General features: G+C 47.0%; 2 protein-coding genes across 3 annotated transcripts in view; one reads left to right on the top strand and one right to left on the bottom strand.

Annotated features, from left to right (window-relative positions):
- Positions 1-3,525, bottom strand: part of Borcs5 (BLOC-1 related complex subunit 5) — an 83,556-nt gene extending 80,031 nt beyond the window's left edge. The window contains exons 1-2 of one of the 2 annotated variants that reach the window (XM_032905541.1): positions 3,428-3,525; positions 2,318-2,483 (exon numbers count right to left, since the gene is read on the bottom strand). The gene's annotated coding sequence lies outside the window, so the exon portion shown is untranslated. Of the gene's footprint in view, positions 1-2,317; positions 2,484-3,144; positions 3,164-3,427 lie in introns of those variants that run through there. The other variant, XM_032905542.1, reaches the window with a different exon arrangement.
- A 172-nt stretch (positions 3,526-3,697) lies between these two features.
- Positions 3,698-22,359, top strand: Mansc1 (MANSC domain containing 1). Its single transcript, XM_032905545.1, has 4 exons — positions 3,698-3,909; positions 9,925-10,270; positions 15,229-15,369; positions 21,307-22,359. Exons 2-4 carry the CDS (start codon positions 10,051-10,053, stop codon positions 22,203-22,205), a joined length of 1,260 nt encoding a protein of 419 aa, XP_032761436.1. The 5' UTR covers positions 3,698-3,909; positions 9,925-10,050; the 3' UTR covers positions 22,206-22,359.
- Positions 22,360-23,266: the final 907 nt, after the last annotated feature.

Below are 23,266 nucleotides of genomic sequence, written 5' to 3' on the forward strand. Positions count from 1 at the left end.
ATGGCCTTGTTGGGCACCAAAGGAAGGAAAAGTCCTTGGTCCTGCCAAGGTTGGACCCCCAGGGTAGGGGAATGTGGGTGGGGGAGGGTGGATGGGGAGGGGAACACCCTTATAGAAGAAAGGGAGAGGGAGGGGATAGGGGGCTTATGGACAGGAAACTGGGAAAGGTAATAGCATTTGAAATGTAAATAAAAAAAATCCAGTAAAAAAAAAAATCTCGGGGTTGGGGATTTAGCTCAGTGGTAGAGCGCTTGCCTAGCAAGTGCAAGGCCCTGGGTTCGGTCCCCAGCTCCGAAAAAAAAGAACCAAAATAAATAAATAAATAAAAATCTCTTCAGGTCCCAGACATAGCAATATGCACTTGTAATCCTGTTCAGATCAGAGGAAATCCTGACTGAGTGACTATGTTTTTAACATGAGCACAGCCATGTCATGGACCAGTGCCTCAGACCCATGGGCATAGCAAAGCCCTTTGGGTCAGGTTTATAGGGAAGGCAAAGCCTTTCTCTGATCCTAGTTCGAATGCTGACTACGTATGTAGAAACTCTCGGCCATAGCTTTTTCCTCCAGCAGGCCTGGGACTGCTTCCTTACAGAAACTTTCTACTGAGATTAGCTAACTTTGCTTCCTGATTTAGCCATGTACCACAGGCCCACCTCCTCAATTCAGAGCGCTAAATTCCTGGGTGGCTGTTGTGGTCAGTGTCCTCCATTAGAGTGAGCACATCCTACCGAATCCCAGCTCTTCTGGACATGCGTCTGTGTGTCTGACCTTTCTTCATTCTCTCGTTACCCTCATCAGATTCCAGAACCAAGCAGTGCAGTGTAATGCTATCCCAGCCCTCAGAAGGCTAAGGAAGGAAGAGCTTGAGTTTAAGGCTAGGCTTGGCTTTAAAACAAGGCCCTGTTTCAAAGACATAGCAAAACCTCGCCATACAATGAGGTAGTAGTAGATTTGATTGCAAACATCTGTTTCATTATCAACACGAATGTGAAATGTTTATTCTTACAGTTTTTACTACTCTGTAGATTGAAAGTAAGGCCTTGTGTGTGCTAGGAAAATACTCTACCGCTGATCTCCAGTCCTTAATTCTTTTTCATTTCATTTTATTTTTTTTAGGAAATGAAGAAATTATTCAGCAATTAAGAGCACTTGCTATTCTTGCAGAATACCTAGATCTAGTTTTCAGCATCTACAAGGAAGCGTGGCTCATAACCACGTAATTCCAGTTCCAAGGGATTCAATAGCTTCTGCCCTTCCAGGACACTAAGCAGGCTCACACAGGGTGTATTTCCATATATTCAGCCAAACATCTATACACATAATTTTTTGAGGCAGGGTCTCACTGTGTCTGTCCTGGAACTCACTTATGTAGACCAGGCTGGCATATATATATATATATATATATATATATATATATATATATATATATATATATCATGCCTTTAATCCCACCACTCTGAGTTTAATCCCTGCATCTTTGAGTGTGACGCCAGCCCGGACTACAGTGTTAGTTCTAGGATAGCCAGGGCTATAGAGAGAAACTTGTCCTGAAAAACAACAGCAACAAGAAAGTTTAATAGGCAGCTATTAGCTGCCTGATGTGGGTCCTGGGAGCCAAATTTGGGTCCTCTGAACCCTTAGCCATTTCCCAAGCTCTTAGGGTTTTAATAATTTTTTTTTGAAACACAGTCTCATTAAATTGTCTGCTAGCTTTAAACTCACTCCGTAGACAAGACAGCCGTTAAACTTGTGATTCGCCTATCTTAACTGTTAGCTAGGGTTACAAACCTATGCCTCCAGGTCCAGCTCCAGGAAGGTTTTAGTCACTGTGTTCCTCAGCGACCTGTATTCACTGCTGTGATTGAAGAATAACAAGTCCATTGTAGTGGAACAGTAACCCGGACACTTCTGTGTTGCTTGAGATATGAAGTCTATGTGACTGAGGACGGCCTGATCTTCCTGCTTTCGAATCCTAAATTCAGAGATTGCAGGCAGGTGTGCAGATAGCCTGCGACCTGAAATTACTAATGGTGGAGGTCTGCTCAGTTCCCATCCACACACACACACACACACACACACACACTCTCTCTCTCTCTCTCTCTCTCTCTCTCTCTCTCTCTCTCTCTCTCTCTCTCTCTCTCTCTCCATATCAGAGACAGAGGCAGAATACACATACGCGGCACCTTGTTGATGCAGGAAAATGCCTCCATCGAAATCCTGAATCCACATTGGAGTCTAGTTTTCCTTGGTGGCTCTTAGGTATCAAGCTGTGGCAACATTACTATAACTGGAAAGTAGGTCACCCTCTACGTACCTGGAGTTGGTTTCACACAACAGACTGTTGTTCGCAAGCTCTTTCTCTGACGTCATATACCTCCTGGAGCCATTGGTTAAAGCCAGTGTTGACTATACAGGCCTAGGACAGTCGTCTATGACCGCACCTTGAAAACTCTTCCGCACCAGCCAATGTGAAGATGATGCTGAAAGTTAGACCAGATTACATCAGTCTCTTAATGAGGTTTTATTCGTTTGGGGTTCTGTGCAATCAGGAGCAAGCGGAGCAGTCAGTGCTACCCTTACCATCTAGCCTCATTTTCTAGTTATTTGCCAACAAGTACACTTTAGTTAAACACTTCTAAACCACTATAAGGCCAGAGTACTGTGGTAAGTGTTTACGGGCGTTTTAACAACTGTGACAGACACCACTGCTTTCAGAGTTATTATCCATACCCATGAACAAATCATGACTTGAAATCCCTTGCACTTGGGAGGTAGAGGCAGGAAGATCAGGACTTAAAAGTTCATACTCGGGCTGGAGAGATGGCTCAGCGGTTAAGAGCACTGACTGCTCTTCCAGAGGTCCTGAGTTCAATCCCAGCAACCACATGGTGGCTCACAACCGTCTGTAATGGGATCTGATGCCCTCTTCTGGTGTCTGAAGACAGCGACAGTGTACTCGTATAAATAAAATAAATAAATCTTTAAACAAACGAAAAAAAAAAAGAAGTTGATACTCAGTCACATACGGAATTGGAAGCCAGACTGGTGAGAACCTGTCTCAAAGTAGCAAAAGACAAACCACAATAAACACCCATGGCAACAACAACCCAGTACATCCCGGAAAAAAGCCTGATGCCTTACAGAATTAGCTGGAGAACTGCCAGCTGTGATTGAGCCCCACCCGCTCTCCACTTGTGGAAATAGATTCTCCTAATTACGCCCAAATTAGGATGCTCTGTGGACTTTGACCAAGAAGGTGTCCTTGGATAGAATGTGGCGGTGCACCCCTGTAACACCTGAACTTTGGAGGTAGAGGCAAGAGGATCGGGAGTTGAAGGTCACATCCTTGCGTACACACAAAGAATTCCAAGCCTCCCAGGCCTTCAGAAACTGTCTGAAACAGAAGGCTGCGATGGCTGCTTACTGTGGTTGTGAAGCGAGGGACAGGAATGCGGAGCCGGAGTACACCTGGGTGAGTGACCGCCCCATCAGCACCTGTGCGTTTGCTCTTTAGGGCCTCTCGCTGCCCGACAGCGCGGTTTCAGACTCTTGCTGACCCTGAGAGTCGATCTTCCCCTCTAGTGGCTCCCAATGTGCTGGGTGCTGGGGATCTGGCGGCTAGGCTTGCCACACGTCCCAGCTGGGGCGGTCAGGCTGGATGTTGCCTGGGAAGCAGCTCCGGGTTGCAGGGCAGGAACGCGCCCTTCCCCCGTGCAAACTTTCAGTCGCTGCGACGGAAGCAGGAACTTGGTCACGACAAAATCTGCGGGGCCGGTGCGGGAGCTGCGGAGCATCCCCTGCGATCCTTCCCAGAGTCTTGTGCCGCTTCGCCGGTTCTTTGCAAAGGCGATCTATCCGTCCTTGGGCCCGGGCGCCACGGGGACCCCAGGGGTCTCTTGTTTGCAGGTAAAGGCATCTCTTTCCTCTCCTGGCTGGCCTCCGGTAGAGTCGACCCCTGTTGAGAAAAACTCCGCTCCTTTCTCGGGCCCAATTCCAGCCCAAAGCGACCCTAGGGACCAGACTAGGGCACAGCGGGGCTGTCTGGATCCCAAAACAGATGCTCAGGCGGGCTTGAAAGCACCTGCTGTAAATGGCACAAGCTCCCAACTGTCTGCAGAGGGAGGCTAAAGCATTCAGGGAGCAGCGTGCAGTGGCTCAAAGGAAGGGGAAAGTTCCCATGTTTTATGCCTTGTCTTCCCTTTTCCTTATTCAACCTGCTGTGTGATAGTCTGTAAAGGTGGGGGGCGGGGAGCAGGGGAGAGGGCGGTTGTGACTTCTTGAGAGTGAAGACAGTTGAGAGCGCAGCCCCTGCTCAGTCTCCTTGTACACCTCAGGTGTCTGTTCGTGCTTGAGGCCAGACTGTATCAGACTCTCCTCCCTTTCCTTTCCCGTCTCCAGGCTCCATGGATAGAATTCAGGAAGTCTGTGAACTTTGGAAAAATTTATCACTTCCCTATCCTCTAACTGAAAAGCAGCGTTTCCGTCAGGAATGTAGGCAAGGCCATAGCAGAGTGAACAGCGACTGTGGTTTGCCATCACTAGGATGCAGATACTTTTCATAGGTGCTATTCATTACAAATCTCTCAAATGATTATATTCAGCACTGCTTCAAAATTGATACTTCACTCACTTTTACTATTAATAAAGAAGCGCACATACATTTTGTTGTTTGAACTGGAGGTGGGATTAAAACTGGGCTCTCTCATTAGGATTCTCTCTGTCTCTGTCTCTGTCTCTCTCTCTCTCTCTGTCCTCTCTCTCTGTCTCTCTCTCTCTCTCTCTCTCTCTCTCTCTCTCTGTGTGTGTGTGTGTGTGTGTGTGTGTGTGTGTGTGTGTGTAAAGGTCTCACTATATTCCAGGCTGGCCTGGAGTTCACTAGTAGATCAGGCTAACCTAAAACCTAGGTTGGGCTATCCTGGATTTCTTGTGAGGATTTAAGGTCATGGTCTATATAAAGAGGCCGGCATGTGAAAATGATACATCTTCCCATTTTTTGTACACAGAAGCTGTAATAACAAGTGTAAACATGTGTTCTATTACCATAAAATGGCTCTGTATGCTAACTTCGTTTAAAGTTCATTATTCACTCGGGGTTCACTTGACCTGTTTTATAGTTCAGGGGGGTCTTAGTAGACAGACAAAGACATGTGTCCATTACAGCATCTTACAGAATAATCTCACAGTTGAAAGGATCTTCTGTAGTCCATCTAGCCATCCCTCTTCCCCTACTGGTAAGCTCTGATGTTTTTTTAAGGTTTCAAAATTTTCATTTTTGCCAAATGTGCTGGTACATACCTTTAATTCCAGTACTCGGAAGGCAGGCAGAGGCAGGCAGATCTCAATGAGTTTGGGGCCAGTCTGGTCTACATTGTAAGCTCCAGGACAGCCAGGGCTATGTAGTGAGACTATGTCTCAAAAGAAGAAAAAATCCTTATTTTATGTTTGTGGGTGTTTCACTTTCCCGGATGTCTGTGCATCCCGTGAATGCACTTCCTGAGGAGGCCAGAAGAGGTCATCAAATCCCCTGGAACTGGAGTTGCAGAGCCTCATAAACTACCTCATGGGTGCTGGTTTTAGAACCTGTGTCCTCTAGAAGAGCAGCAAATGCTCTTAACCTCAAAACCATTTCACCAGCCCCAGGTCTGATATTTTGGTTTGTTTTTTTTCCAGACCATCAGGAAACATTCAGAGTCAAACATGCTCATACTAACTTCTTTTATTTAGCAATATATTTTTGAAGATTTTCCTTATCCACCTGTGGCTTGACAATTCCCTTTATTTCTTTATTTCCTTCCTTCCCTCTTTTCTTTCTTTCTTTTTTTTTTTTTAAATATTTCAAAACAGGGTTTCTCCGTGTAGTCCAGGCTGTCCTGGAACTTGCTCTAGACCAGGCTAGCCTCAAACTCAAAGAGATCTGGGATTAAAGTTGTGACACCACCAACTGGCTTTCATTTCCTTTTATTACCGAGCAACATTTAAATATATGATGTGTTGTTTTTGTTTTTGTTTTTGTTTTTGTTTTTCGGAGCTGGGGACCGAACCCAGGGCCTTGCGCTTGCTAGGCAAGCGCTCTACCACTGAGCTAAATCTCCAGCCCCGATGTGTTTTATTTATGCATTCGCCTATGGAAAGGTTGATTGTAGCCCTGAGCAATTTTGAAGGCCGCTACCGTAGACATTTCTGTGCAGATTTCATGTAGAAACAAGCTTTTCAAAATTTTTATTTTAAGTGTGTGTGTCATGAACCCACAGTGCCTGAAGGGGCCAGAAGAGGTTGTCAGATCCTTTTGGAGCTGGAATTTGACAACTCTGTATCTACTCCTAGTAGCTGACCTATCTCTCCTATCTCTCCAGGCTCTCGACACCATTTTTAAAGCCTCTGAGTAGGCACAGGTAGGGCAGCTTGCTGAGTTCTGTGGTGAGATGACCTTTATGCTTTGTAAGGCACAGTCACACTTCTTCCAGAGTGGCCGTACCAGTTTGCGTTCCTACCAGCAAGGAATGGAGTTCCTGTTGGCCCAGATCCTAGTCAGCGTTTGGTGCTGCCGCTTTCTCAGATTTTTTACCGTTCTCATAGGTGCGTAGCGGTGTCTCGGCTGGTTTCGCACTCATAGATGTCTGCCTGCCTCCGTCACCTGGCACTGAGATCGGGGTAGATACCACCATGCCTGGCTCCATTTCTTAGTTTTTCTCTTGAGAGCTCTTGCTATATTCTGGCTGGCAGGCCTTTACCAGCCAGCTCAGCACTTGCCAGGCAAACATGAGAGCTGGAGCTTGGATTCCCAACCCACACAAGTGCTGGGAAGGCTGAGCAGCCTTCGAAAGGCACGGGTGGGATCCTTGGCGGAGCTGGGCAGAAAGACTCGCTGCATCAGCAAGCTCTGGGTTCGATTAAAAGTCCCTGCCTCAGAAGAGGATGGAAGAGCGGTTGAGGAAAATTCTGAACATCAGTGCCCTACGGGCATGTGCACCCACACGCGTAACACACACACACACACACACACACGCACGCACGCACGCACGCACGCACGCACGCAGAAAGAACGGTGGCTTTTATAGAGCAGCAGGGTTTTTGTCTTTTTGTTTTTTTAATTAACTAGAACGCCAGGGGCTGGAGACGTAGCTCAGTGCTTGCATGCATGTTTTCCTCCAGAGGACCTGGGTTTGGTTCTAGCACCCACACGATGGGCTTACAACCAGCCATAGTTCCAGTTGTAGGGAGAGCCAATGCTTTTTTCTGACATCTGTGGGCGCCACATATGCACACGGTTCATGTACAGACGCTAAACACCCATACAGATAAAATAAATGTGAAACAAAATTGAGCTTGTTTAGGGGTTGTGCTTTTGTTGTTGTTTCTAAAACACGTCATTTAATTAATCAAAGACTGTGAAGGCTTGTCTCCCGTTACTTCCTGGAATTGTATAGGTTTGTGTTTTATATTTAGGGCTGTGATCCACTTTGCATTTATTGCCGTGAAAGGTAAAAAGTTTGTCCCCATTTATTTTTTTCATGGGTTTATCCCATTGTTCTAGCACCGTTTTTTAAAAAAACAGATCTAGTTTATTTTCATTTATGTGTCTGTATGTAAAGATGCACACGTGTGTGCCAAGGCAAGAGAAGGCTCCTAGAGCTGGACTTACAGGTGTGTGTGGGGCCCCTAAGGTGGGAGCTGGGAACCAAGTTTTAGTTCTCTACAATAGCAGATCCTGTTTAGCTCCGAGCTGTATCTCGAGCCCCCGATGCTATATTTGAATTGCCTTTGCTCTTTTGCAAAGACTACTCATCTGTGTTTTTATATGCGACCTCCTAGGCTTCCTCCCCTCCCATTGATCTATTGGTCCCTTCTTTTACCAGTACACTTTTCCAATAACTGCAACTTTCCTCCCAACACCGAATGAGGGATGTTGGTTTGCTGACGTTAGCCTTCCATTGTGCTGACTGACTCTACAGGTCTCTTTGCTGTCCATCTAATTGTTAAAGGCATTTTGTCGTTATCCGTAGGGTAACTTACTGGGATTGAATTTATACATGGTATTGGGAAGAACTGATACCATAATAACAATCTTCCTACCACAAACATGGACTTTCCCTCCATTGGATTCCATGCTAGAATCCAAACTTGGCAAGTGCTCTTACCTGCTGAGCCATCTCACGCTGTAGCCCAGGTTGCCTGTAACTCACTATATAGCCCAGGCTAGCCTATAACTCACTCACACTAGGTAGGCCAGGTGGCCCTTGAACTCATGATGATCCTCCTGCTTCAGTTTCTGAAGGATCATTGATGAGTGTTTTTTTTTTCTTTCCTTGATTTCTCTCATTAGAATTTTGTGGGTACAAATATATCCTGTTTGGTTTTGAGACATGGCCTTCTGCATCTCAAGCTTGTCTCCAACTGACTGTGTATTGGAGGGTGACCTTGAACTTCTACCATTCAGTCTTTACCTCCTGAGGGCTAGAATTGTAGGTGTGTACCACCAGGTTCTGTGTCGTGCTGGGAAACGAACCCAGGGCCTAGTGGATGTTGTATGAGCAGCACCAACTGAGTACAACCCGAATCTCCTAAACCTGATTCCTAGAACAGCTTCCGGTGGGCTTTAAACTGCTGTGCTGTGCAGGTGTCGTAACGTTGCTCTGCACTGTCCACCCGTCTTACACATTTAGAGCATTTCTCTCAGGATAGGGCCTATGCTTCCTTAGACTACCAAAGGAGACTGTCTTAGCCAGGGTTTCTATTCCTGCACAAACATCACGACCAAGAAGCAAGTTGGGGAGGAAAGGTTTATTCAGCTTACACTGGCTGTCCATCACCAAAGGAAGTCAGGACTGGAACTCACACAGGTCAGGAAGCTGGAGCTGATGCAGAGGCCATGGAGGGATGTTACTTGCTGGCTTGCTTCCCCCGGCTTGCTCAGCTTGCTCTCTTATAGAACCCAGGACCACCAGCCCAGGGATGGCTCCACCCACAGTGGGCTGGGTCCGCCCTTTTGATCACTGGTTGAGAAAATGCCTTTCAGGTGGATCTCACGAAGGCATTTCCACAGCTGAGGCTCCTTTTTCTGTGATGACTCCAGCTGGTGTCAAGTTGACACACAAAGTAGCCAGTAGAGAGTTCATGGTCAAAGAAAGGTTAAAGAAGCAGACATTTGGAGCTGGAAGAGATGGGTCAGTGATAAAAGCATTTGCTGCTCAAATATAAGGATCTGACTTTGAGTCCTCTGCTCCTACATAAAAAGCCAGGCATACCATAACCTGCAACACCAGCGCTGTATGTGGGGCAGGCAGGGGAGAGTAGTGTCAGCAAGCCAGTCCGCCTCCAGGGAATAAGGTGGAAAGTGCTGGGTTAAGGCCCATATTCTGTCTGACCTCCACACACACGTGCACACTGAAGTGGTTACTTTTCATTATTGTTAGTGTGTATGTGTCTGTCTGTGTGTATTGTGCCAGTACCTATGCCTAGGTCAGAAGAGGGTGTGGAATCCCTTACAGTTGGAGTTATAGACAGTTTGCAAGCCATAAAAAAGTATACTAGAGGGCTGGAGAGATGGCTCAGCGGTTAAGAGCACTGATTGCTCTTCTAGAGGTCCTGAGTTCAATTCCCAGCAACCACATGGAGGCTCACAACCATCTGTAATGAGATCTGATGCCCTCTTCTAGTGTGTCCAAAGACAGCGACAGTGTACTAACATACATAAAATAAATAAATACATCTTTTAAAAAAAAGTATGCTAGAGTCCAAACTTGGCAAGTGATTGTACCTGCTGAGCTGTCTCACACAGTAGCCCAGATTGGCCTGAACTCACTATGTAGCCCAGGCTGGCCCATAACTCACACTATGTAGCCCAGGTGGACCTTGGACTCATGATGATCCTCCTGCTTCAGCTTCCCAAGGCTCATTGATGTCTTTGTTTCTTTCTTTCAGTTTTTTCTAGAGTAAAGACAATCTGTACAGTCTTCTGAGGTGAGACGAGACGAGAAGGGCCATCCTTGACCTGAAGGGTCCATCCTTGGTCTTTGAAGAGGGACCAAGACGAAGCAACAGTTCAGAATGCTCTTCAGGGGAGACAGTGTGGCTTACACATTGGTAGTCATTTCCTTCCTGACACCAAGGCTGTCCGCTGGTCAGAACTGCTTCACCAAGAGCCTAGAGGATGTTGTCATCGACATTCAGTCTTCGCTTTCCAAAGGCATCAGAGGCAATGAGCCCATACACACGGCAGCTCAGGAAGACTGCATCCGAACCTGCTGTTCAACACAAGACATAGCCGGTGGGTGGCTCAGCTTGCTGTGGCCGTGTGCTTTGTCCTGGAGGGGGTTGGAGGGTGTGGCTGGTTAGTTTGCACCAGTGATTCTCAGTGGAGCAGAAAGACAAGTGACACAGAGGCTGGGAATTGTCCACAAAGTACATTCCACCATCCCGCCTAGAGCTGTACTAAAACGTTGCTGATAAGTGTGTCCGTACATCCCTTAGATGGGTTCAAGGATGAAACTCAGGTTTCAAGGCTTACCCAGCAGCTCACTCACCAGAGGGGCATTCTTAGTAGCGGGAAGTTATTTAGTCCGATACATTTTATGACAGAAGAAAACCCAAGTTCATGGATTCAAACATGGACTTCAAATCTGCAGAGTGAGCTGAGAAGCCTGTCTTTAAGCAGAGCTAAATGTTTCAGTTTTGCTCGGACCCGGTGTAAATGGACATGAAACAATGTTATATGCCACACCTGGGCTAAGTGCTAGAGTTAGTGCATAGGACAGAAAGGTCTCTCTGTTCCGAAGCATGAAACCGCTCTGGGTGAGAGACTGTGGCATAAGGCATAGCCTTTGTCTCTGGTCTTTGTGTGAACGTTGCTTTATCTCCTCAAATGAAGCAGTATTCTCAGTAAGAGCTCTCCCCCTCAGCTCTCCCCCACCCAACTCTTTTCCCCTCAGCCTTCTTTTTACTTAAAAAAAGATTTATTTTTATTGTATATGTGTATTTGCCCAGTGCATGCAGTACCAGTAGAGGCCATAGAGGGCGACAGACCCCCTGAAACTGTAACAGGTGAGCTGCCTTTCGAGTGCTGGGAACCAGGGTCCTCTGTGAAAGCAGCATCTTTCCAGACCTGCTCTTTTAACTTTTTCATTGAGACAGGGTCTCACTAAATTGTCAGGCTGCCTTAAAAGCCATTCTGAACCCCATCCAGGCCTTGTCCATGTGATTCTCCAACATCAGCCCTCTGAGTATCTGGCATAGCGTACATAGGTCGTCCTGTGTTGGTGGCACTGAGCTAACTCCTAAACCCTTGGAATGTATGAGTGACCGGCGCAAGTCTCGTTTTCGTAAGTCTGGTTCAACTCTAACTCACGTGTGCTGATTGAGACTGCCTAACAGATCCACAGAATGCTCTAGATGTCTCTGGTCATCAGAAAGAGCAAACCCTGGTCAGAAGCCTGGAACATTCAGCCCTGTGCCCTAGTCTCCAGGGAGGACCCAAAGGGCCACTGACTTACATCGATTATACCTGTGCAGTAGCTGTCACATAGGTCCCCAAAGAATGACGTTAGGGGAGCTGCTAAGGTAGGTGGGTGAGTGCGTTTGTGTAGTCCGAGGGTAGCATACCCCAATTCCAGGAGGACAGAAGCTTCCGCGCTCGTGACCCTTCTAGACCTTCCCTTATGTCCCCCTTCATCCAACTGTTCGCCTGTACCCTTTTTGATTTATACAAGGAAGGCCCCGGGATTTGAGAGCCACGCATGTGCAAAAGCAAATTATGTCCTTCGTCTTACAGTGTAATCGTAAATATAACGACTCCTTGAGTTGGGTCATATCAGCAAATTATCAGATGGGAGAGGCAGGGTTGTGGCGAGCTCTGAGTTAGTCGTCCAGTCAGAGTTCAGGTAACCCGAGACCTGCCACCTGCCGCTGGCTTCTGAGAGGACCGGAGGCTGGCAGGATGGAACCCGTAACCTATGGAGCCCGGTGCTAAGCCCAGCAGGTTAGATCCAGAAGTGGGTTGAACTAAATTGCAGGATATCCCGCCATTGTCAGGGGTTTGGAGAACTGGTGTGGGAGGAGACCCTGTGGTAGATGCCCATCGGACGTAGCCCTTTGATGACCTCAAATTGAGCAGTACGCTTTGTGGCGCTGTGGTTTATAGAAAGCATAGTGATTTAACTTAAATGTCTACTTTTTTTTTTTTTTACTGTAAGTGTCCGCATAGAGGCTGTTGAATTAATATTTATTAATAAATCCTGCTGCGGGGTTGCTGCCCGCCACAGTAGTTTATGTTCCGGAATGAAAGGCACACACATGGTCTTTATATTTTAATATGTCCAAAGCAGACCAATAGCTGGACGACTGCCTAGCCTCTGTGTTGTTAGAATCCACCTCCGCCCCCAACCGATAACTCCGAGTTACTACTTATTAATTTCTATGTTCCATCTTGGCCATTTCGGTCCCATGTGCACTGCCCTCTGGGCCGCGATTTCTTGGCCCAGAGCCCAGGGCCCTCTCCTTGCTTCTCTACCCCATGGCAGCCTCTGTGTCTCTCCTCTCTCCACACTCTTTGTCCTTTTTTTAAAAATTCATTTATTATATATAAGTACATTGTAGCTGTCTTCAGACACCAGAAGAGGGCATTGGATCTCTTTACAGATGGTTGTGAGCCACCATGTGGTTGCTGGGAATTGAACTACAGACCTCTGGAAGAGCAGTCGGGGCTCTTAACCGCTGAGCCATCTCTCCAGCCCTCTCCACACTCTCTTAAAGCATGATGGATCCTTTCTTCCTCACCGTCCAAAAGCCCAGAAAATCCTAAAATCCCCCCTTTCTGTCCTTCAGCTAGCGGCCATCTTTTTTTTTTTTTTTTTGGTTTTTTTTTTTGGAGCTGGGGACCGAACCAGGGCCTTGCGCTTCTAGGCAAGCGCTCTACCACTGAGCTAAATCCCAACCCCAGCTGCGGCCATCTTTATTGATGAACTGAGGGCAGACTCCCAGAAGCTATGAGCAGACCCTCTCACTAAACAGTTTGGGGGGGAACGTAATTAGCATTTGTAATCCGAGCAGCTGCGAGAAGCCTCGATAGCTCTGGGGTTAAAGCGCTGATTTTAGGATTGCTGAGATAACCATTGAGTGAGAGAGAAGTGAGCACGTATGAATTCCGGACATTCCAGCTCTCGGGAGAATCACAAGTTCCACACCACCCGGGATGCCTGCCTAGAGTGAGGCCTCCGGCACTGCGGGCTCCGACAGGGCTTTCTTCCCCTGGGTTGTTTACATCAGTTATTTTGTCAAAGTGATGGGAGCAGGGACCCAGCATGGTCTTCTTTTAGGCTCCTAGTAGGTCCACAAACCCCCAATCACAGGCGAGATTTTGTGTCTCTGCGTTAATGTGCATTTTCCTACAGTCTATGACTATTGTCAGATTGTCGAGGTATCTTAAAACCGCAGTTTTGGCTCCGGAATAAATGAAGGGAAAGTTTAAAACCGAGATCCACGGGTGGCAAAGATATATGAGTATTTCACTGTAATATAAAGGTCTGGAAACCTCCGTTCTTGGAATTGAGGACGAATATCTGGTTTTCTGTGTTGCCAGAAAACATCCACACAGCCAGCATTCAGTCCTCACAGATAATATTTCTGCCTTATATAAATAGGGTTTTGGGGGAGTTTTGTTTGTTTGTTCGGTTTTTTGAGACTGGGTTTCCCGGTATAGACTGGACTGCCCTTGAACTTGTGATGACCCTCCTGCCTCTGCCTCCTGAGTACTGAGATTACAGGATGTACAACTGTGCTTAGCTTTTGTTTCAGGCAGGGTATTATATAGCTCCTGTTAGCCTCAGATTCAATAGGTAGCCATGATGGCCCTGAACTTCTGACCCTCCTGCTGTGGCCACCATCCAAGCTAGCTTTCTCCTGCTCCCTATCCCCACCCCCAATTTTGGTTCCTCCTTATTCTTGTTCCCAGTCTAAGGATTAATGTCACCCACAGTCAAGACAGGTCTTAACCACTGAGTTAATCCTTCCTGCAAGGACCACCCCGCCCCCACCCCCATCTCCCACCCCCTATCCCTCACCCCCCCACCCCCACCCCTGCTAGGAGGGTGCTTCACTGACTCCTACGTGCATCTCAAACCTATCAGGTTGACAGTGACATTAACCTTCACCAATGCTGCTGCGGGTATCACCTTGTCAGAAAAGGAAGAGCAGAGTCTGGTATTTTGACATAGGATGGCTTATAGCCAGACCAGCCTGAAACTCATTACGTAGCTGAGGATGGGCTTGAACTCCCGTCCCTCCAGCCCCCACCTCCTGAGTCCTGAGGATTACCACAAGACCATACCACCACACCTAGCTAAAACATATCTCTTACTGCTGGGTTTTTTGTTTTTTTTTCAGACTTATTTTTATCTTATGCATCTGTCTGGGTGGTTTGCCTACACATATGTGTGTTCATCATGTGTGTGCTTGGTACCCGAGGAGGTCAGAAGACGACGTCAGATCCTCTAGGGCTGGAGCTCCAGATAATTGGGAGTGTCATGTAGGTGCTATGATTCTAAGCCCTAGCTCCTAAATAACATCTTAATAACTGGAGGATTTATCTCTGGAGAACTAAACGGGCAGCTAAAAAATTGATTTGGGAAGCTCAGTGGCTAAGAGCACTGGGAGCTCTTCCGGAGGACCCAGGCTCGACTCCCAGCAACCACATGATGGTCACGACCACCGGTAACGCCAGTCCTAGAAGATCTGATGCCCTCTTCTGGCTTCTGCGAGCACTGCATGCACACGGCGCACAGATATGCAGGCAGGCAGAACACCCATATGCTTAAAACAGATAATAATAAAATTGTAAGTTGAAAAAATGGCTTTTCCAAGATTTTTTTAAAAGATTTATTTATTTTATATCAGTACACTGTCGCTGTCCTCAGACACACCAGAAGAGGGCACCAGATCCCATTACAGAGGGATGTGAGTCACCAGGTGGTTGCTGGGATTTGAACTCAGGACCTCTGGGAGAGCAGTCAGTGCTCTTAACCTCTGAGCCATCTCTCCAACCCTCCTCTGAGATTTCAAACTCAGGTTTCTAGAGCCAATCAAGCATCACTAAACTCAGGGGAAGGGAATGATCTGAAGAGGCGGCCAAGAGCAAAGTGAGCAGAGGCACTCTGCAGTAAATACAGCTCCTCCATCTTGCCCTAGTCTAGAAAGTTCTATCCCAAACTTGTGCTTACCGGCCTTTCATTGCAGGGGACAAGTCATGTAATTTGATGATCTTCGACACCCGGAAGACAGACAGACAGCCCAACTGCTACCTGTTTTTCTGTCCCAGTGAGGACGCCTGTCCACTGAAGCCAGCCAAGGGCCTTGTGAGCTACAGGCTCTTCAGAGGTAAGAAAGGCACTGTTCTCTTTCTTCGGTGACTAAATTATTTGGCTCCTGCACAAGATTTCCTGTAACAGTCTTAAGTATCAAAAAAAGTTCATAAATATTTCATGATTCGAAATTCATTAAACTAAAATATACTTTCCTGTAATAGCATCTGGAGATGTTGCCCATAGCCTCTAAGCCCGATTGCTTGCCCAAGTCGTTTGTTTTGCTTTTGTCTTTTTTGTAAGACAGGGCCTCTTCCTGATCCAGTGTTGGCAAACCTGAAACTTGCTATGTAGTCTAGCCTGGCCTTGAACTCAGAGAGGTCTGCCACCTCTGTCTCCAGGGTGCTGAGACTCAGGCTGTGTGCTTCCGTGATGTCTTTAAAGAGACTTCTTAAAGTCCACTGGTGTCTCCTTTTGGAAGCACCCTGAGGCCCCAGGAGTGGGAAAATGGAAAAACTGGTTGCTCGGGAAGGAAGATGTAGGCAGAAGATGGCCAGGGGAGATTAAAGGAGATAGAAAGAGGTAAGATCGCAAAAGTCGCTGGTGGCCAGGAAAATGGACACAAGGGAGCTGAGGTCCAGTTTTTGAACACCTAGATGGGTGGGGCCGCCATTTGTGAATTGGCTGATTCTGAGGACAGCAGTGTCAGAGTCAGGAAGTAGAGTAGAATGAGGTGTTCTCTCTTGCCTGTTAAATTGAGGTGCTTTGTGGAATGAACTATCTGGAGCACTGGGGTGTGTGATTTGTCTCTTGAGTGTGTGCGTGTGTGTGTGTGTGTGTGTGTGTGTGTGTGTGTGTGTGTGTTGGAGTTCAGGGGTTCTGCCTGAATTTTGTTCCAGAACCAGGGAAATCCAATGTGCCAAACACTTCCTTAAATGGGTGCAAAAAGCACAGATTGTTTGAATGATCCACTATGGTGATATAAATTCTAACTGAAGATTAAGTTTTCTAATTCCCATAATACTTCTATAGAGTTGCTATTTTTATAGTGTATGAAAGAAAAAAAATGCAAGATAAAGATGCTGGCCAATGGAGACAAGAGGAAAGGAAAGCGGGTCTATGTAGGAACATTTTAAGGACAAATAAGAAGGTGGAGGAACCAGGATCAAGCTGTTCTGGCAATAGCCACCAGGGGGCATCATGAGCACAGAGCAGGTTGAAGGACGGTTCTCGGCAGTGACAGGAGATCCTGGACACATGCAGAGGACTGTTTATTCCTGCAGGATGTATACGAGTTATGTTCTTAATTCTATTTATAAACCTACTCGTGTTTATGGGCTGAGTTCTTCCATTGATCATAAATTATCCTGTTTGAACTGAACTGAAATGTAAGTATCTGTTTGGGGGTTTGTTTCTGAAGGAACTTTTATTTCCTGTAAGCAACTGACTAATATTTACAGACTGACACTTTGAAGGATGACAGCGGACTCTGCTCAGTCCACAAAAGCCCTGCAGCTTAACATTCATCTGTCTTTAATAGTTTTGCAATATATCTTTTTACCAAGCTCTGTAAGAATGGGAGAATTCAGAAATCCAATAAATTGGAAACCTATTTGCTTAGCTGGTTTCCAAGAAATAGCCCCTGATTTTTTTTTTCAACCCAGCGAAATCCCTTGAAAAATGAAACTCTAAAGAAGAGTTTAAGGCCCAGGGCTGTTTCCTAAGCCCCAGAGAGAAGCCCTGCCCAGTGCAAACAGCAGTGGGCGAGGTAAGAGCAGCAGGTGTGGAGGTTCTGTGAGGTTCCGGGCTCCTTGCCAACATTTGTATCTTATCAAACCGGACTAGCGCTTGCTTTTCATTAGAGCTGAGCTCACATGCTGGAGAAAGCAAACAGCTGTTTTGGTCATTCTTGTCAATGGATATATCCACAAACTAAATGGTCTTGTTTTCTCTCTCTCCCCTCTCCCCTAGTTCTTTTTTATTTTAGAATAGTATTTAAATGCTTTATTATAACACTTTATTTATTTTTAGTGTGTGTGTGACTGTGTGTGTAACGGTGTGTGTGGGTGCAGGTACTTGTGAGTGTGCGTGAGTTTGTGGGTGTGTGTGAGTTGTGCTTGGGTGTGGGTGTGAGTGCGAGTGAGTGCATGTGAGCGTGTGTTTGAGTGTGTGGGTGTGTGTGGGTGTGGGTGGGAGTGTGTGGGAGCGTGTGGGGATGTAGGTAGTCATACTCACCATAGTGATAGTGTAGAGGTCAGAGGACAACTTGTGAGAGTTGGTTCTCTACCATGTAGGCTCAGGGGACTGAGCTCAGAATTCTCAGGTCAGAATTAACATCTTGGCAGCCCTGTTGAACCATCTAGCTGACCTCGCCCTATTGTAAGGTATATTTGTTTCTTTTGTGTGTGACCGTGTGGATCCTCCCTGGGACCTGGTGCATACTACAAGCTACACTCCCAGCCCCTGTGTCATTATTTTTTAAAGATTATTTATTTATTTATTTACTTATTATATTACACTGTAGCTGTCTTCAGATACACCAGAAGAGGGCATCTAATCTCATTACAGATGGTTGTGAGCCACCATGTGGTTGCTGAGAATTGAACTCAGGACCTCTGGAAGAGCAGTCAGTGCTCTTAACCACTGAGCCATCTCTCCAGTCCCCATCATTTTTACTAAATACCTTATGATACAGTTGGTGATGCTATGTATGTGACATCACATATAGATAGATAGAGATAGAGAGATATAGAGAGATGATAGCTAGCTAGCTAGATGGAAGAAATTGAGAGAGAGAGAGAGAGAGAGAGAGAGAGAGAGAGAGAGAGAGAGATCTGTCTATGTGGGAGGAAAAAGGAAGCTGAAGTATCCAGATTTTGGGGGTATGGGGAGAAGTGACATGGTTTAGACAGTCTCTGTAAACCAGGCTGGTCTTGAACTCGTTTTATAGCTGAGGGTCACTGTAAACCCTTGACCTTTCTCCTTCCCAGGTGCTGGTATCACAGGCACCAGCACCACAGCCAGCCCCTACTTCTATTTCTGAGCAGAGCACAGTAGCCTAGAGCGTGCGTCAGGCAGCTTTTCTGTCTTGTGTCAAATAGTAGCTAGGTTTGGGAGGCCTGGGTTGGAGCACTCTGGCCGTGCAACCAGTTATATCTATTCGGCCATTGCCCTAACCGTATAGAAGCTGCCACAGCGACTGTATACATGGTATACATGTGAACATGTCGGACATCATTAAAACTTGATTGAAGAGCAGCAAAATCAAATGGTGTATGGTTTTCTCTTGGTTATTTCCAGCCACTTAAAAATATAAACTTCATTCCCAGCTTGCACAGCACACGGAGGTAGGTAGCAGGCTGGGCTTGGATGTTAAACCCTGTCCTAGATTAATTAATTGACTCTTAAAGGTTCTTGTAGCCTGGCGAGATGATGCATTTCTATCCTACCATCGGGGTGGAGGCAGGCGGATCAGGAGCTCATGGCCAGCCTCGACTCTATATCAAATTCGAGAGTAGCTCGAGCGACCTAAGACTGTCCCAAACAAACGAAAAAGGGCCAGCGAGATGACTCAGAGGGTACGGGCACAGCAGCCAGGCCCCGATAGCCTGAGTCTGATTCTCCCCGGGACCCACGTGGTCCAAGGAGAGAACAGGCTTCTGCAAGTTAATCTTCTGACCTCCATGCACACAGGCTGGGTCCCTTCCTCCATCTCCCAATAAATAAACATTTAAAATATTAAAAGATAATAATAACAGAAAGTAATAAAGAACCATGGGAAGGTGTGAGGATTTGTGGGCGCTCCCAAGCAATCAGACCTCTGCGGTTGCCTTTGGATCTGCTAATCATACGAGGTCTACTTTAGAAACGGACATGGGAGGGACATTAAGAAGAGGGTGACGCCTCCTGTTTTTTTTCCCCACAGTTCTTTCTGACTCGTTTTTTTTTTTTTTTTTTTTTTTTTTTTTTTCTGCCTGGTCCTCCTCCTCCTCCTCCTCTTCCTCTTCCACCTCCCTCCTCTTCCTCCTCCTCTTCCTCTTCCTCCTCCTCCTCTTCCTCTTCCTCCTCCTCCTCTTCCTCCTCCTCCTCCTCTTCTTCCTCCTCTTCCTCTTCCTCCTCCTCCTCTCCTCCTCCTCCTCCTTCTTCTTCTTTTTTTTTTGAGATGGGGTATTTATTATGTACTCCTCCAGGTGGCCTTGACCTCTCTTTATAGCAGAGGATGGCTTTGAACCTCTGATCCTCCTGCCTCCGCCTCCTGGGTGCCCAGTTTATGTGATACTGGGGGTTGAGCCCGGGACTTCATGTCTGCTGGGCAAGTGCATTACCAACCTACCCTCCCAGCCTCGACCTGCGGGTCTAATGCTATCAAAACGGCCACGGTTAATACTGAGCAATTCAAATTATCTCTCGCTGCACTTGGTTGCTTTAACAAGCTTTTCGGGTTTGAACTGTGGTAAACAGCTGCGTGTGGCTGAGCAAACCCCCCTGATTGTTCCCTGGGAGCCGGGCTGAATGGTCCTACCCGTCATAACCAGCGTGGGCACTGTGGTTTCAAACATCAGGGACATAACCTAAGGCATCTGCTCCATTAACTCCAAGTTTTGCAAGTCCAAGCCTCTGGATAGCCTTCCTCTTCTGATAACGCTCTGAACCGCCCACCCCTGACTTTATTTGGAAAATGCCATCTGCCTTGTGCTATCTCTTTGGCTCAGAGTTCCTTAAGGAGTCCAGATCCTGAAGCCCACTCCTCCCTGTTTCTGTCAAACCATCCTCACTGGTCAAGGCCTGTCGTAGTTCCGCTCCCCCGGACTCCTCATTTTCCCAAGGCCTCTCTCACTCTTTCTCACCTGTCCCATGCCCAGGCCGGAACATCTGTCTCCATGATTACCTGTCCCATTGGCAGTTGGCCGGGAGCTTGCCTCACATAGCATTTTTGCCCGCCACTCCTCATCCTGTTCAGACCACTGGGGCCCAACCTGCCCTGCCTCAACCCTTGCATCTTTCTCTCCCCACCACTCTTGCTTCTCCCAGCCTCCTTGGCCATGTTTCTCTCCCTAACCCTCCTGCCTTCTACAGGGTTCTTCTCCCAGCCTCCCTGCTGTTCCCATCGATTCCTCAGTCAGCTTGGGGACCCCATATCCACTGTCTCTTTTCTTCTGTCCTACCGGGGTAGAAATAAAGGACACCGTGGGGTAAAGAGACACTGTTGTGATACTCAACAGTGTGGACTTTTCTATTTTATACATGATTTGATGAAATATCTGGGGTCTGGTTCAGTTATACCGTGCATGCTTAATACATACAGGATGGCCTTGCGTTCATTTTCCAGCATGTATGTGCAAGTGTATACACACATGTGCACAGGCGCATGCACACACACAGAGAGAGAGAGAGAGAGAGAGAGAGAGACAGAGACAGACAGAGAGAGAGACAGAGACAGAGACAGAAAGAGAGAGAGAGAGGGAAGGAGGGAAGGAGGGAGGAGGGAGAGAGGGAGGGAGGGAGGGAAAGAGTTATTAGTCCATCTTAGTTTGTTTTCTATTTCTGTGATAAAACACTGACCAAAAACAATTCGGGGTGGAAAGGGTTTATTTGGCATATATCCCTATCCCAGTCTATCACTGAGGGAAGAAGCCAAAGCAGGAACCCGTGCAGACATCTTGAGGGAAGGCTGCTTACTGGCTTGCTTTCCTGGTTTAACCTGCTTTTTCATACAACCCAGGACCATCTGCCCAGAGGTGGCACCACCCACAGTGGGCCAAGTCTGCCCACATCAATGGTTAACCAAGAAAATGCCTTGAAAGACTTGTCTGCAGGCCAATCTGATGGAGGCGTCGTCTCAGTTGGGGCTCCCCTTCCCAGATGACTCTGGCTTCTATAAATGGACAAAACAGCAACGACCAGCCAACCAGCACGCGCATCAAGAGTCAAGTCTGGGGACACAGTAAACGTTTGTAGTTTACAAATGCCCACCATGGACATTTTAACGCTTTGATTTTCTTTATGCTTTCAGATGTTCCGCTGACCAGAGCTAATTCATCACTCCAAAAGGTAACACAAGAGGAGTCTCTCTTACTTGGCCACGCCTCACCAGGAGTCACCCCTGGGGTCCCTCCCCCAGCAGGTTACCCAAAGCCCACCGGCCTGTTTTGGAGAGACGTATCTTCTCCGAAGCCCACAACCTCCCAGCACTTACAGAAATACATCCAGGTTGATGACGCAAGCACGCAGCCCCCTTCCTATGAAGGGAAAAACCATTCTCAGAGCTTACAGCTTCCCTCAGAACTAAACATGGTTCATGTGCTCCCTAAAACGCCCCCATTTCCCACTGTGGCTCCCCACGGTGGTAACGCCTCTGCCACCCTGAAACCTGCACTTCTGCTGGCCAGCATTTCAGTGACACCTAAGACTTCACGGCCGAAGGACGCCACCACAGTTCCACACGTAACCACTGTGACCTCGGAGTCCCCAGCAGTCCCCGTGTCTACAGGTTTTACACCCGTGGTTTCACCCCAGGCAGCTTTGACGACCATCCTTCAAGCACCTACAGACTCGAAAGGCATCTTCGAAACAGTGCCCTTTCGAGGAGGCTCCAAGCTAACTTCAGACACGAGGCATGGGAAGCGCCCTGCCGCCACTTCTTTGTCAACCTCAGAGTCTTCTGTTATAAACAAGACTGCTCCCTGGGAGAACGGGAGGATCAGTGTAGGCAGCATACCACGGAACAGGGGTCCAAACACCCAGCATGGCCTTTCGTTTGAGAAATGGCTTCTCATTGGGACGCTCCTCTTCGGTGTTTTGTTTCTGGTAATAGGCCTCGTCCTCTTGGGTAGGATGCTGGTTGAATCCCTCCGTAGGAAACGGTATTCAAGACTTGACTACTTGATCAATGGGATCTATGTTGACATCTAAAGACAAATTCAGTATCTCTCACTTCATGTAAGATCTCGTTGCCAAATGCCACCTGCGTTCCTTCTGCCCAGCCCATCTCAGCAGGAATTATATTTTGAAAAATAGCCCTATTTCCTCCTCCTCCTCCTCCTCCTCCTCCTCCTCCTCCTCCTCCTCCTCCTCCTCCTCCACCTCCTCCTCCTCCTCCTCCTCCTCCTCCACCTCCTCCTCCTCCACCTCCTCCTCCTTCCTTTTTGAAACAGGCTGGGGTAGCCCAGGATGGTTTTGAACTCTTGATCTTCCTACCTCTGTCTCCTAAGTTCAGGGGTTGCAGATTTTCACTACCATGTCTGGATTTTTAATTAAAAAAAAAAATTTTTTTTTTTTTTTAATTCTTTGTGCAAGGTCAGGGCCTTCTGCATGCTCGACAAGCTGTCTCCTCCTGAGCCACACCCTCAGCCCAACCACTTTCTTTGTTTGGCTTTTGTTTTTGTTTTGTTTTGTTTTTAAGAGGAAGCGAGAAGGGATAAAAGAAACTAAGTTACTGAGGGTGTATCCATCTGTCTGTAACTGTAGCTGAAAATAATTCCCAACTAAAATATTAAATATAAGGGGCTGGGGATTTAGCTCAGTGGTAGAGTGCTTACCTAGGAAGCGCAAGGCCCTGGGTTCGGTCCCCAGCTCCGAAAAAAAAAGAACCAAAAAAAATAATAAAATAAAATATTAAATATAAACTAGAAGTGTGTCTCCGGCTGTAGGTAAAGACCGCTCAGGTTTAGGACGTCTGAGTTGTGATTCATTACTGTTTCCCTTTCCAGATAATGACAACCGTTTGATGGACTGAAGTATTTTCTTTTCTTTTTTTATGAATTCCAGTAAAACTCATTCCAGATGTATCTCCCTCCAATTAAATATTTGAATAAATCTCCTGTCCCTCGGTATTGTTCTTAGTGGCACGGCCAGCTGGATAGCTTTCTGTTTTTTCCCACCAGCGACATGAAGGAATGATGAAAGCATGCGCTCGTGTTGGAAGCCGACGGCCTCTCTTCCCGTCAAGGACCAAAGAAGTCCCTTAGGGAGGG

Source organism: Rattus rattus, chromosome 6 (genome assembly GCF_011064425.1).
Source record: "Rattus rattus isolate New Zealand chromosome 6, Rrattus_CSIRO_v1, whole genome shotgun sequence".
Classification (NCBI taxonomy): Eukaryota; Metazoa; Chordata; class Mammalia; order Rodentia; family Muridae; genus Rattus; species Rattus rattus.

What these genes read in the sequence shown, in the direction of transcription:
- Mansc1 (XM_032905545.1), top strand. Translation starts at nt 10,051, where the DNA reads ATGCTCTTCAGGGGAGACAGTGTGGCTTACACATTGGTAGTCATTTCC. An exon ending in TTCAACACAAGACATAGCCG is followed by an intron (nt 10,271 to 15,228) that starts GTGGGTGGCTCA and finishes CTTTCATTGCAG; the next exon opens with GGGACAAGTCATGTAATTTG. An exon ending in GAGCTACAGGCTCTTCAGAG is followed by an intron (nt 15,370 to 21,306) that starts GTAAGAAAGGCA and finishes TTATGCTTTCAG; the next exon opens with ATGTTCCGCTGACCAGAGCT.